Source organism: Acomys russatus, chromosome 25 (assembly GCF_903995435.1).
Source record: "Acomys russatus chromosome 25, mAcoRus1.1, whole genome shotgun sequence".
Taxonomy (NCBI): domain Eukaryota; kingdom Metazoa; phylum Chordata; class Mammalia; order Rodentia; family Muridae; genus Acomys; species Acomys russatus.
The window spans coordinates 51,400,086-51,414,444 of record NC_067161.1 but is presented as its reverse complement, the minus strand read 5'-3'; the positions used below and the strand labels follow the sequence as shown (position 1 = coordinate 51,414,444).

Below are 14,359 nucleotides of genomic sequence, written 5' to 3'. Positions count from 1 at the left end.
AATGTTAAGATGTCCAATCCCTGTCACAGCCACTCTGCAGGGGCCTAAGACACTGAGATTCTTTCTCAGCATAAGAAGCAGTCACGGTAATTTTGAGAAAATTAAATGTTCAAAGGACTTCAGCCTGAATCCCATCAAATTCTCAAATGTCACCTAATGCACATTACTTTTAATGTAGTCAACTTGTATAGTGTCTTCAGGGGCAAATGGGCTTAAAGATAAAAAGAAAAAAGGTGAGAAAAACAATCCCATGAAGCTTTGCCAGAATTTAACAATTATAATCTTATCTCCTCTACTTAGAGAAAATGTGAACTTCTCAGTTCTAATTAGGATCTGAGGATTCCCAGACCACAAATATAGGGTTCAAGAACTGACTCAATTGCCTCTCCAAACACTGGTTAAATGCCAATCAAAAATAATTTATGACCATCTCAGAACTGTGGTCCCTGTGAAAGCACTAGGTAAATAAAGGCTTTGCAGTAATCCCAAAAAGCACTTTTACGGTAACTGACCCAGGCCATCAAGAGAAACACAGCAGACTAGTGAGAAAGACGACCCAAGCCTCAGAGTACTCCACAGAGCCCCCTGGTGGCCACTGCTCAGAAAGCTCTGCTTCTGTCCTCACTAACAATGGCCTCTTGAAGGCCCCCAGAGCCAGAGCAAATATGTAAACCTGGGAAATTCAAAAGGTAACTATAAATAAACACCACCCAGGAAAAAGGCATAAATATTCAAAACCTGTGTGAGCTGCAGGTGACAATGCTTTATTCTTTCAGCTTGTATTTTAAATTGAAAATTAAATACTGGTCTATTATAGTTTACTGTTTATGTTTCTCACGTCAGAAAAAGTAAAGATGAAATGGGACACAGTAAGGAGCTCTGCTTAGAAGGAATGAAGTCTGTGCAGTATTTGCCATCACAAATGTTCTGTAGGTCCTGGAGTGTGTAACAGTAGCCACTCTGAGCAGGGTGACTGAGATATATATGTATCTCGGAGGGGGAGAGGGGCTTTGAGTCAGGATTTCTCTGTATAACAGAGCCCTGCCTGTCCTGGACTCACTTTGTAGACCAGGCTGGCCTTGAACTCACAGCGATCCACCTGCCTCTGCCTCCCGAGTGCTGGGATTAAAGGCGTGCGCTACCATGGCCAGCTGAGCACGGTGATATATTAAAGATAATTTTGAGGAAGCAAAAACAGGCATTAAGGTGACCTGTGGCGTGCATTTCAAACGCTAGCTTACCATCTGTTCCTGAGCATCCCTCTTTGCTTGGGAAAAGCTCTGTTGTAACTCTTCAAGTAAGGCTTCGGAGGCTTGGGCTCTCAGGGCCAGTGCAGATATCTGAACAGAAGATGCATATGTGAAGACACAGTTATGAATTGGTGATCTGAAGCTAACCTCATCCCATCACTCCCCAACAACTCCAACGGAAACCACTCATCTTTATTCATCTATGTGTGCATTTGCTATATATACTGCAAGACTTTCTGATACCTCAGGGCATTACTGACACACATCAGCAAACAGTACCTGGTGGTGGCACACATCTTGGGAGGCAGAACCAGGCAGATCTCTTGAGCTTGAGGCCAGGCTGGTCTACAGAGTGCGTTAAGACAGCCAGAGATACACAGGGAAACCCTGTCCCAAAAAACAGAAACAAAAACAAAACAAACAGTAGTAATTGGTCCTTAAATGATGAGAACCCACATGACCTAGTTATAGATATATTCTTAAGAGGCTAAAAAAAGCAATTAAAAAAATAGAAGCCTGGGGCGGGAGGGCAGGTGCAGCCTGACAACCTGAGTCTGCTCCTCAGAACCCACATGGTTCTGACTCCTACTGACTACTGCAAGTTGTCCTCTATCTCTACACACGTGCCACGGCAATACACATGTATGCTTGTGCATGTGTGCATACAAATAAACACACACATGTATGCTGTGTGCGTGTGTGCATACAAAAAAATACACACATGTATGCTGTGTGCGTGTGTGCACACAGACAAATAAATACACACATGTATGCTGTGTGCGTGTGTGCACACAGACAAATAAACACACACATGTATGCTGTGTGCGTGTGTGCACACAGACAAATAAACACACACATGTATGCTGTGTGCGTGTGTGCACACAGACAAATAAACACACACATGTATGCTGTGTGCGTGTGTGCACACAGACAAATGAATACACACATGTATGCTGTGTGCGTGTGTGCACACAGACAAATAAATACACACATGTATGCTGTGTGCGTGTGTGCACACAGACAAATAAATACACACATGTATGCTGTGTGCGTGTGTGCACACAAATAAATACACACATGTATGCTGTGTGCGTGTGTGCATACAGACAAATAAACACACACATGTATGCTGTGTGCGTGTGTGCACACAGACAAATAAACACACACATGTATGCTGTGTGCGTGTGTGCACACAGACAAATAAACACACACATGTATGTTGTGTGCGTGTGTGCACACAAATAAACACACATGTATGCTGTGTGCGTGTGTGCACACAGACAAATAAACACACATGTATGCTGTGTGCATACAAAAAACACACACATGCATGCTGTGTGCATGTGAGCACACAGACAAATAAATTCACACATGTATGCTGTGTGCATGTGTGCACACAGACAAATAAATACACACATGTATGCTGTGTGTGTGTGTGCATACAGACAAATAAACACACACATGTATGCTGTGTGCGTGTGTGCATACAAAAAATACACACATGTATGCTGTGTGCGTGTGTGCATACAGACAAATAAACACACATGTATGCTGTGTGCGTGTGTGCATACAGACAAATAAACACACACATGTATGCTGTGTGCGTGTGTGCATACAAATAAATACACACATGTATGCTGTGTGTGTGTGTGCACACAGACAAATAAATGTACTTCTTTAAAATGGATGCCTATGAAAGGAGAGAAGGAGAGGAGACAGCACACCTTTAAAGGATAAACGGGCTGGGTGCAGGGGCGCACACCTGTGATCCCAGCACTGGGGAGGCAGAGGCAGGCGGAGCTCTAAGTTGGGAGGCCAGCCTGCTCTACAAAACAAGTCCAGTTCTGCCAAGGCTACACAGAGAAATCCTATCCCCCCAAAACCAAAAATAGACAGATAGACAGATAGACAGACAGACAGACAGACAAGACAGATGAATCCTTTCTGAGTTGATAATCTTCTAAGGTAGGTACTGAAGACCAATTAATACCACTTAACTCTCAATTGTTTTGAATTAGTGTTAATATTCCTTGGGAGGGAATGATTTATAAACTAATCACATAAAAACTAATAAAAATAATTTTTTCTAGGCGTTTAAAAAATGATTGTATTTTGTTTCTAGTTGGGCTGTGGTGACGCGTGCCTTTATTTCTAGCACTCAAGAGGCAGAGACGGCTGGATCTCTGGAGTTTGGGGCCAGCCTGGTCTACAAAGGGAGTTCTAGAACAGCTAGGGCTACACAGAGAAACCCTGTCACAAAAAAAAAGTGGAATTTTGTTTCAAATAATGACAGATTGGGTGACACAAACAAAACTATTGACAAGCTGGGCATGGTGACACACGTCTTTAATCCCAGCACTCAGGAGGCAGAAGCAGGCAGATTTCTTTAAGTTCGAGGCCAGCCTGGTCTACAAGGTGAGTCCAGGACTACAAGAGTAACCCTGTCTCTCCAAAAAACAAACAAACAAACAAACAAACAAACAACAACAACAAAACACTATTGACAATTAGAAAGGCTGTATAAAAATGTGAAATGTATCTTTTCAAAATACCTTAGCTGTATTTTTAATTGTGTATATATGTATGTGTCTGAGTTTGGGTCTGTGCGTGTGAGTGCAGCATCTGCACAGGCCAGAAGAGAGCATTGGATCCCCTAGAGCTGGAGTTAGAGGAAGTCGTCAGTGGCCAGACATGGATGCTGGGAGCTGAATTTAGGTCCTCTACAAGAGCAGTGTGTTGTTCTTAACCTCTGGAGCCATCTCTCCAACGCCTCCCGCTCTGCAAAGTGTGTGTCTTTGAAGGCCCTGGATAACTAACACAGAGTCTAGGCACGGTGTATGGGCATGCCTTCTAAGCAGCTAAGCACAGCTCTCTGAAAGGACCAATTCTAAAATAGACCACTACAACACAGGGAGCCAAGCAGAGCATCTGAGAGCCAGACAGAGTGGCAAAAGTAGAAAATCTAGGATGCACCAAGAAAACACCTGGTAAGTTAGATTCAGAAGGATCACATTCTTGAGGAAATGAACATTTTTTTGTTTTGTTTTGTTTTTCAAGCCAGGGTTTCTCTGTGTAGCCTTGGCTGTCCTGGACTCGCTTTGTAGACCAGACTGGCCTCAAACTCACAGCGATCCACCTGCCTCTGCCTCTGCCTCCCAAGTGCTGGGATCAAAGGCGTGCACCACAACCGCCCAGCGGAAACGAACATTTTTTTAAAAAGATTTATTTATTATTATATATATAGTGCTTTGCCAGCACGTACACCTGCAGGCCAGCAGAGGGCACCAGATCGCATCACAGATGGTTGTGAGCCACCATGTGGTTGCTGGGAATTGAACTCAGGACCTCTGGAAGAGCAGTCAGTGCTCTTAACCTCTGAGCCATCTCTCCAGCCCGGAAACGAACATTTTAAAATAATCTAATCCTCAAAACTTTATACCGTGTCAGATCCTGTAACTGCATAAGATGATTCGGACTATGAGCGTCAGAGCATAACCTGCCTCGCAGAAGGAAATACCCTTGAAAGTCTCATCTTGTGGCAACCACCACCGTGCTGGGCTAGAGAGATGTGCCATCATGCCTGTGGACCTGGGGAATGAGTCAGAGGCCCCATGTATGCTAGGCAAACACTCTGCCCCCAGTTCATTCAGTACTTATTTTTAGTAGAATACATAGGACTTAATACAAACACACAAGGGACTGGCTTAAAAAAAAAAAAAAAAACAGAGGAGGGCTGGAGAGGTGGCTCAGCAGTTAAGGGCTCCTTCTGCTCTTCCGGAGGTCCTGAGTTTAATTCCCAGCAACCACGTGGTGGCTCACGACCATCCATTATGTGATCTGGTGCCCTCTTGTGGACTGCAGGTGTATGTGCAGGCAGAGCACTGTATACATAATAATAAATAAATAAATCTTTAAAAACAATAACAACAACAACAAAAAAAAAAAAAAAAAAACAAGCCGAGCAGTGGTGGCGCACACCTTTAATCCCAGCACATGGGAGGCAGGGAACCAGGTGGATCTCCATTGAGGTCAGCGCCAGCCTGGTCTACTTAATGATTCCAGGACAGCCAGGGCTAGGTAGGGAGACCCTGTCTCAATGATGACCCAATGATGTGATGATGACGACAGTGGTGATGGTGATGAAGAGGAGGAGGAGGAGGAGGAGGAGGAGGAGGAAGAGGAGGAAGAAGAGAAGGAGGAACTGAACTCAGGCTTAAGAGTATGCACCTTTACCCACTGAGCCATTTTTGCCAGCCCTTGTTTTGGTTTTTGAGACAAGGTCTGAAATTGCCAGACTGGCCTACGATTCCATAACCAAGAACAGCCTTGAACTCCGCCTTGCTCCTCCTCTCAAGAGATGAGGTAACAGCTGTGTACCCCCAGTTTATACAGTGCCAGGGATCCAAGACAGTGCTTAACGTGCATTAGACAAGCAGTCCACAGCGGACGCACACTCACAGCCACACAAACAAAAAGGAAAACCAGAGCCCTCAGAGCCACTAGAAATGCATTAAATTCATTAACTTATTATTTCTAAAGAAAACCCCTCAACAATAGATAACAAGACGCTGGAGAGATGGTTCAACAGCTAAGAAACGTGTTGCTCTTACAAAGGACCTGGGTTTGGTTCCTAGCACACACACAGTGGCTCACAACCATCCATAACGCCAGTTCCAGGAGATCTGCCCCCACTCCTGACCTTCCAGGGGACCAAGGGTGCTTGTGGAATATATACATGCAGGAGAAACATGTATATACATTTAAATATAAGTAAACCTTAAAAAAATAGCAGTGAAAGATCAGTTTTATCTCAGAGAAAATAAAACTGGCAGCTGGGCAGTGGTACCGGCCTCTAATCCCAGCACTCGGGAGGCAGAGGCAGGCAGATCTCTGTGAGTTCGAGGCCAGCCTGGTCTAACAAGTTCCAGGACAGCCAGGCCTAAACACAGAAAAACCCTATCTCAGAAAAAAAGAAAAGAGAAAGAAAAACTAGAAAAGAGCCAGTGAGAGAGCAAGGGGGGAGAACTAGCAAGCATTCAAAATAAAAGAAAGAAAATATATTTTTTAAATTGTGAGTGTAATCTTAACAAGCTCCTCCTCTCTCCTGCGCTGCTCACCTGGTGGTTGGCATCCTCAGTGCTCTGCTTAGTAAGGTCCTCCAGCTCCTGCCTCTCTGCCATCGTCTTCTCCAGCTGGTCATTGGCTTGCCTTAGCATTAGCTGCAGCTTTTTCACCTATAAAATTTAAAAAGTCAACCAGAAGGAAGCAGTTGGGGGTTTGCTGTTGTTGTTGGTACTAGGAGTTAATCCCTGGGCCTCATGCATGCTAGGCAAGGGCTCTACCACTGTGCTACAACCACAGCCCACAACTCTTGTGAATTAAAAATAAATTACTCCAAGATCTTTTTTTCTGAGACGTACCATAGATTTGTCAATTCAGAAAGCCATGAACGACCTCAAGAACTGTGTTGTGCTTTACAGTTAGCAGCAGCTTTTCACATACATGATCTCGTTTGAAAACCTCTTCTCTGCTAGGATCTAGAATTGGCCTCCCTGCCTACTCCGTCCCCTGCCTCTGATCTGCAATTCATAAGAACCTTATACATTTTATAAAAGTGAATTACAATGATTTTCCTACTTAAAAGCAATAATGCCTCCAGAGTTGCTAGGCTTAATCTTACTCCTCTCTGATTATTACCTTTCCTCACTGGTCTCGTGCTGGTCTGCCTGTGCAGCTCCTTCTCACACTAGCTTATAAACCCCACACCAGCCATGTGTCCTAGAACACGTCAGTCTCTTTCGTGACTCTGCACTTCTCCCTCTTTGAATATACTTTCTCCTCCCTTAGTTCTTCCCCGAGCGCTGCCTCTCCTGAGCCCACAGCTGAACGACACACCCTCTCTGATCCACGTGTTCATCTCTAGGAACAAGATGGCCTGAACACATGTTTTGGTTTGTAATGCCGAAAACTTTGAATGGGCCAAACCATCTTTCAGCTGTCTCTGAATTGCTAGGATCCACCAAAACACCAGGCAAACAAAAGGCACCTATAGACATCTACAGAAATAACTAAGGAATCCAAGACAGTCCTTTCACACATCAGGCGATCGGAGGCCAACTATATTATCTTTGTTTTATAAGTAGCTTTAGAAATTCACCTGTAAGCTATCAATAAGAGGTTAAGACAAGGAACTGAATACCTGTGACACCTTAAAATACCAGATCATGATTCTAACCTCCCTCACTCTCTGATAGCAAAGGGAATAAAATCTTCATAACAACTAAAGAAAAATACTCTTTTCCTGACATACTTCTACAGCGCCTCCTGGTGTTTAGTTCTGCATTGCTTTCTACGCATCACCAATGCTCCCAGGCGTCTATTCTGTATCTGGAGAAGAACTTTATCCTCAAGTCCAGCAGCTCAAGCCTGCAGAGACTTAACTTCTGTGCTCTATAAATGACCATTAATCAAGTCAACAAATTTACAACAAACAGGCAGCAAGCAAAAAAATTCTGGTCACACTGACATGCAGCTAGCCTTTACTGTCAGAGGCCACAGTAAATCTTACCTCCCTCATCTCTGCACCATGCAGTTCTCTGTGAGGGTGAGATCAGGCCAGCATCAGATTTAAGTGTTCCGGTAACGGGGCACAAAAAGGCGCTAAGGTGCTGTTAGCACCTCTGAGGGCTGAGCTGGCTGGTGTCCGCATGCTAGTGAAGCATGGACACTCAGAATCCTACTGCACTCTCACTGGAAATCAGCCACCATGTGCTAGATTATCCCACAACCAGATACATTCACTTCATCAAGCAGATGGGGGAAGAAAAAAAAAAAAAAGATGACTCTGTGGCTCTAAAGAAACTCACCTGGTCTCTTGTTTCAGCTTCCTGAATCTGAATTCCTTGTAACTGTTTTTCATAATTGGAACACATATCACAACGTCTACCAAGCTTATTTCCAGCATTATGTACCTGAAGGGCACCAAAATTACCACTTATCAGGCAAAACAAAATAATTCTATGTCTCATACTCAAGGAACAAATGCTTCAGAGATTGACAAGAAGAAATTACAATACAAAGTCAGATTCTAAAAGTCATAACCTCTAGTACAAGTAGGGTAGGAAAACAAGGGACACGATGTAGCACCAAGGGCCACAGAACACCACATTTGAAGAACACACAAAGCAAGCAAGAGGTGCTGCATCAGGCACTCAGTACCATCTAACCAGTAGAAAGAAAAGAAAAGGCAGTGTCGATTCCCCCCTCACCAATTCCAGGGACACACTGAGTATGAAAACAGGAAGCAGCATGTTCTTTACAGTCCTGCATGGCTCAAGGACAACTTACTTAGGTTAGACAGGCTGCTCCACTTACTCACTGAGAGCTTCTTTAAAGAGAAGGAGCCCTGAGTAAGAGAAAGCACTGACATCGGAGGACCTACATTCTAACGCAGGTTTTGCTCGACCTCTCTGAGCCAGTTTCTTCATCCGTAACTGGAGACAGTTGTGACCTGATTGCCTCGTTATGATCATAAGGCTCAAAGAGACGAGGTATGTGAAAGGCGTGGGAATCTGTAAAGCAGTGTACAAATGCAGCTTACATTCTTAACACCTCATCTTTTAAATTTGAAAATACTTTGAGAAAGATTGCCCTTTTTCAAGGCTGCCTTTTTTCGTTCCCATGTTTCTCCGTCCGCCTTAAACCCACTTTCTGTCTCAGGTGCTTAACCACTTCTGCAGTTTAGAACTAAAGAAAAAAAGGGTACCTAAGTGGATCATGCATACACTTAGCTTCAGTAAACTGAAGTTCAGGCTGCTCTCGCTGGCTAGCCAGCTTCCTGTGACAGTTATATAGAAGAGATAAAGCAGACTTGACCAAGGGCAGCTATGTGCTAATACATACTTGCTGGCACGCAGGCCTATGCTGACTCCAGAAACCATCTACTGAATCAACAGTGCACACCGGAGCTACCTAATTCCTCCAGAGTGAAAAGAGAGCAAGCTGTGGTCACACACACCTATACTCCCAGCGCTGGAGAGGTGCAGGCAGGAGGACCCAGAGTCATCCTCTGAGTCTCAAGGTCATCTTCACTATACAGTAAGTTGGAGGCTAGCTTTGGGTTACATGAAACTTGGTCTCAGAACAAAAGAGAACAAAAGAAAAGGTCTGGGTAACTCACCTCTTTCTGCAGGAGATTCCACTCCGTCTCACTCACTAAGCGGTAACCACTGGGAGACACATATGCGCTCTCCACACCCTGGGTCACACTGGAGAGGAGGGATGCTGTCTCCTCCTGCTCAGGTGTCATTGCCTTAATTGCTCTTTCTTGATCTTTGGTTAACATAAATCCACTTGGCATCTGCAGTGACCCAAGTGACACAGTATCAAAGTTCTCAGACACAGAATCTGCTCCAACCAGTGGTCCAAAATCCGACTCATCCAAATTTCCAGCAGATTTTGCTTTGTAGTTATAGCCTAAAGCTTTGGGTTGCAATGAGCTTGAGGTCCCCAAGCTGTCTGTAGACTGAGCTCTCCGGAGCCCATCCTTAAACATGTCATTGTCCGATTTACTGAATGGATCTCCAGATGGTAACAGCAAGTCTGCATCTAAGGAATGGACTGACCCATGGGTGCTGTCCAAATGCTCCTGAAATGTGAACATATATATTTTCAAGTTAGATAGCTCTTTGAAGCCCCAAGGGAAAAAAGCTACCATATGCTATATATAGTATAATTCTAGAGGGTATAGACAGATCCATATGTATATATAGATATTATTTTTGTTGTTTCTCTTCCTTCCTTCCTTCCTTTCTTTCTTTCTTTCTTGTTTTTCTGTGTAGCCTTGGGTGTCCTGGACTCACTTTATAGAACAGCCTGGCCTCGAACTCAGAGATCTGCCTGCCTCTGCCTCCTAAAGTGCTGGGATTACATATATGTGCCAGCTTGCCCGTCTTTGTTGTTTGTTTTTCAAGACAGGGTTTCTCTGTATAGTCCTGGCTGTCCCAGGGCTTACTCTATAGACCAGGCTGGGCTCAAATTCAGAGATCCACCTGCCTGAGCCTCCAAGTACTGAGATTAAAGGCATTTGCCACCATGCCCAGCCTATTTTGCAAACATTACACATAATAATCAATTTGCTACCTTCACATAATCACTGAACAACCATTTATCAAATAAATTTCTTTTGTATGTTGGCACTACTCAGGCACAAGTTAGAGTGAACAGAATACAACTTCTAAATATATATACACACACACACACGTACGTACGTACATACATACACACACACACACACACACACACACACACACACACACAGGCTTTTTGAGACAGGGTTTCTTTGTGTAACAGCTCTGGCTGTTCTGGACTCACTTTGTAGACCAGGCTGGCTTTGAACTCACAGTGCTCCACCTTTTCTGCCTCCCAAGTGCTGGGATTAAAGGCGTGCACCACTACACCTGGCGTACAACTTTTAACTTTAAGACATACACAGTTTCTTGAGAATTTAAGCAAGTAAACAGGCACTTATCATGCTGTACGTAGCCATGCAAGTCAGAGATGACTTCCATGCTCTGGACCTCAAGAAACATCTTGACTGAGAAATGAGTTGGCAAACATCGCCTACTAGTATCGGATACGTTAAGTGTGAAGTGTCAGCTGAAGACCCAAGTACAGACATTCACAAGACAGACAGACAGACAGACACAGAAGTCTTTGGACAGACAATTGTAAGTAAACATCATATGAAGATAACTAAATGCAGTTTTAATCCCAGCACTTGGAAGGGAGCGGTGTGCAGAGCTCTGGTCCAGCCAGGGCTAAACAGAATTGAGACTCGTTTCCAAAAAAATGAAAGGTAACTAAAGGTGAACAGCAAATCCTACAGAGTAACAGAAGGTGGCCAAGGGCAGTGTGAATGAGAAACACCAGGACTGGTGGTCTGAACAAAGGAAGGCGTGGTCACAGCAGGAAGAAAAGCAGGAGGTCAGAGCCGCGTTTCAAGCAAGGTGTAACATTAAATGCAAAGCACAGGAAAGAAACCAAAAATTCAGTGAACATCACATGACTCCATCTATGAGAAATGCACAGAACACAACAACATAGCCGACTGGCTGCACGAGGCTGGGGAAGAGGCAGAGGGTCTCTCCGTTGCATAGGGTGATAGAAAAGCCTTCAAACTAGAGACAGGCAGTAACTGCGAGTCACTGACCACGTAGGTCAGTCTACGCTGCACATGCACCTTCTGTGCATTTCCTCACATCAACTGCGGAGAAACGCACAAGAGATTAAGGCAGACTGGTGGCTACTGTACAAAGCAACATGTTTATATTATCTTTGGAAAAGAACATTAAAAACAAAAAAACCAGAACGGCATGTGCCAGCACGCAGGACAGTTGTCTCTGGGCGGTCAGAGCATTGTTTTATACACCTGGCCCTTCCTGCACTTCACAAATGCTTCGTAATATTTTCCCACTACTTTCACAGTGAAAAAGCATATTCTATGTACCAAAATAAAGATGTTTCAAAAATAAGGTTTCAACTAAAATAAGAGGTCTCAAAAGTGCCAGAAGAGGGCATCAGATCACATTATAAATGGTTGTGAGCTTCCATGTTGTTGCTGGGAACTGAACTCGGGACCTCTGGAAGAGGAGAGAGTGCTCTGAACTGCTGATCCATCTCTCCAACCCAAGAAACACTTCTTTATAACTCACAATTCTCCTTTCCTGTTTTCTAACCATTCCTGGGCAGACTGCTGCATGATGCCATGTAATATCTGGCTGCACATAAAAATACAGACATTCTCCTGGGAGTCGTAAGTACTAAAAATGCAGACCAAAATCAGCCAAGCAGTTCTTAGTGTGTACTCCAAAACAAACAAACAAACAAACAAAAATTTATAAAAACAACAGCATCCTCTTTTCAGTGTCTCCTAGAATTTAAAAAAAAAAAAAAAAAATCCCCTTTGAGCCATCTCTCCAGCCCCCAAAAAAACTTTTCTAATGTTAAACTATCAATAAAAATGAAAATATAAGCCACCAGGAACTGAACTGTATATGACTCAGAGTAAATCTTCAAACTAAACAAAAACAAGACACTTGTTAGGGAAATTATTCAACTTAATTGTAACTTGTTCACCTGCTGGGAAGGGAGATGAAAGTTAGGGAGGTGTTGCCAGGCGGTGGTGGCACACACCTGTAATCCCAGCACTCGGGAGGCAGAGGCAGGTGGATGGCTGTGAGTTCGAGGCCAGCCTGGTCTACAAAGTGAGTCCAGGACAGCCAAGGCTACAGAGAGAAACCCTGTCTCAAAAAAAAAAAAAAGAAAAAGAAAGAAAGTAAGTAAGTAAGTAAGTTAGGGAGGTGTGTATGATTGAACCTCCACCTTTCCAATGTTGGAAGGCAGACGCGGCCTTACACAAGATAAGCAAGCATCAACCACTGAGCTGTAGCTACAACCCTAGTGAGTATGAAACTGTAGGTGAGGACCACAAGCTGACAGGCCCAATGATAATGAAGCACAAACAAGAGGTAAAGCTAGAAGGGCCATTTGACTGAGAAGAGAGGTGTTTTTGGCCCCACAGGCACTAAGTTTAGGAGGGTTCCATTTGCGACGGAGGGAGCATCAGTGTGAGCTGTGAAGGCTGCACACAATTCTGACAGACAGGAAGGCAAGCATTCCACGTGAAGGACCCAGCATGTCAAGTGGACAGTGGGGCACAAGAGAATGACCAATATGGCTATTAGGAGATTCTTTCTGGACCAGAGAGATAGGTCAGTGGTAAAGAAAGGCATGTGCCACCAAGCCCAAAGACCTAAGTTCGATCCCCGGGTCCCACAAGATGAGAGGAAAGAACAGTCCTCTGACCTCCACATTCATGCTGAGGAGCCACCATACTAAATAAATGTTTGTTTGTTTGTTTGTTTGTTTGTTTGTTTAAAGGAAATCCTTCTTGGGACTGAAAAGATGGCCCTGTGGTTAAAAACATGTGCTGCTCTTGCAGAAGACCCAGCATCCATGTCAGACAGCTCACATTGACTTTTAACTCCAGCTCTAGAGGATCTGATGGCCTCTTCCAGACGCTGTGGGTATCTGAGACACTGTGGGTACCTGCACGCACCTGTACAAACACACACCCATACTGAGAAGAAAATTCGTCTTGCAAATGGTTTCAACAGTCTATGTTAAGAATTTCTACTTGCTGGGCACGGTGATGCACGCCTTTAATCCCAGCACTCAGGAAGCAGAGGCAGGTGGATCTCCGTGAGTTCAAGGCCAGTCTGGTCTACAAAGTGAGTCCAGAAAAGCCAAGGCTACATGGAGAAACCCTGCCTCAAAAGACAAACAAAAAAAAGAAAAAAGAAAGAAAGAAAGGGAACTGGACAGTAACGCTGAGGGCACAACAGAATATGAGAAGTTAAAGGTAGAAAGATCGATGCAGACACCGTTGCCACGCTGTGGGTATGAGATGACAGGTCACAGGCAGGTCACCGGACACCCTGCACCCCTGGGCCTCTCTCTTCTTCCCTTCCCGGCACCTGCACTCTTCTCGAAGAGTCAATGCAATCTGGCGAACTTCACCTTCTGTTCTCAGAACTTACACCCTCATGCTGGAAGGAACGAGTGGCAGACAAGCATCTGTGGTCGACCCCAACTCTGAAGAAGCTGAGGAAGGAGGAACCCTGAAGGCAAGCTCAGCCAGAGCCCCATCAGGGCTGGACCCAAGTTTCCATGGTTAAGAGCACTGGCAGTTGGAGCACCAGAGGACCTGATGCCCTCTTTGGCTTCTGTGAGCACTGTACGCACATAGTGCATAGACATACATACAGGCAAAACACCTGTATTTATACATATTTGTGTGTATGTGTACATAAAAGACACGACATACATACATATATATCATGTATAAAAAGACATTAGGAAACTCTTTTTGTATTTATTTATTATGTATATAGTATTCTGCCTGCAGGCCAGAAGAGAACACCAAATCTCATTATAGATGGTTTATAAGCCACCAAGTGCATGCTGGGGACTGAACTCAGGACAACTTCTAGAAGAGCAGCCAGCTGAGCCATCGCTCTGCCCCTCAGGCAACTCTTGAAAAGCCTATA

At 44.3% G+C, this 14,359-nt stretch overlaps 1 protein-coding gene across 1 annotated transcript in view; it reads right to left on the bottom strand.

Annotated features, from left to right (window-relative positions):
• Positions 1 to 14,359, bottom strand: part of Rabep1 (rabaptin, RAB GTPase binding effector protein 1) — a 100,003-nt gene that overhangs the window by 21,885 nt on the left and 63,759 nt on the right. The window contains 4 exon segments of the mRNA XM_051168470.1: positions 1,242 to 1,340; positions 6,368 to 6,484; positions 8,117 to 8,221; positions 9,430 to 9,897. Of these exon segments, the coding sequence (XP_051024427.1) occupies positions 1,242 to 1,340; positions 6,368 to 6,484; positions 8,117 to 8,221; positions 9,430 to 9,897 (789 nt within the window).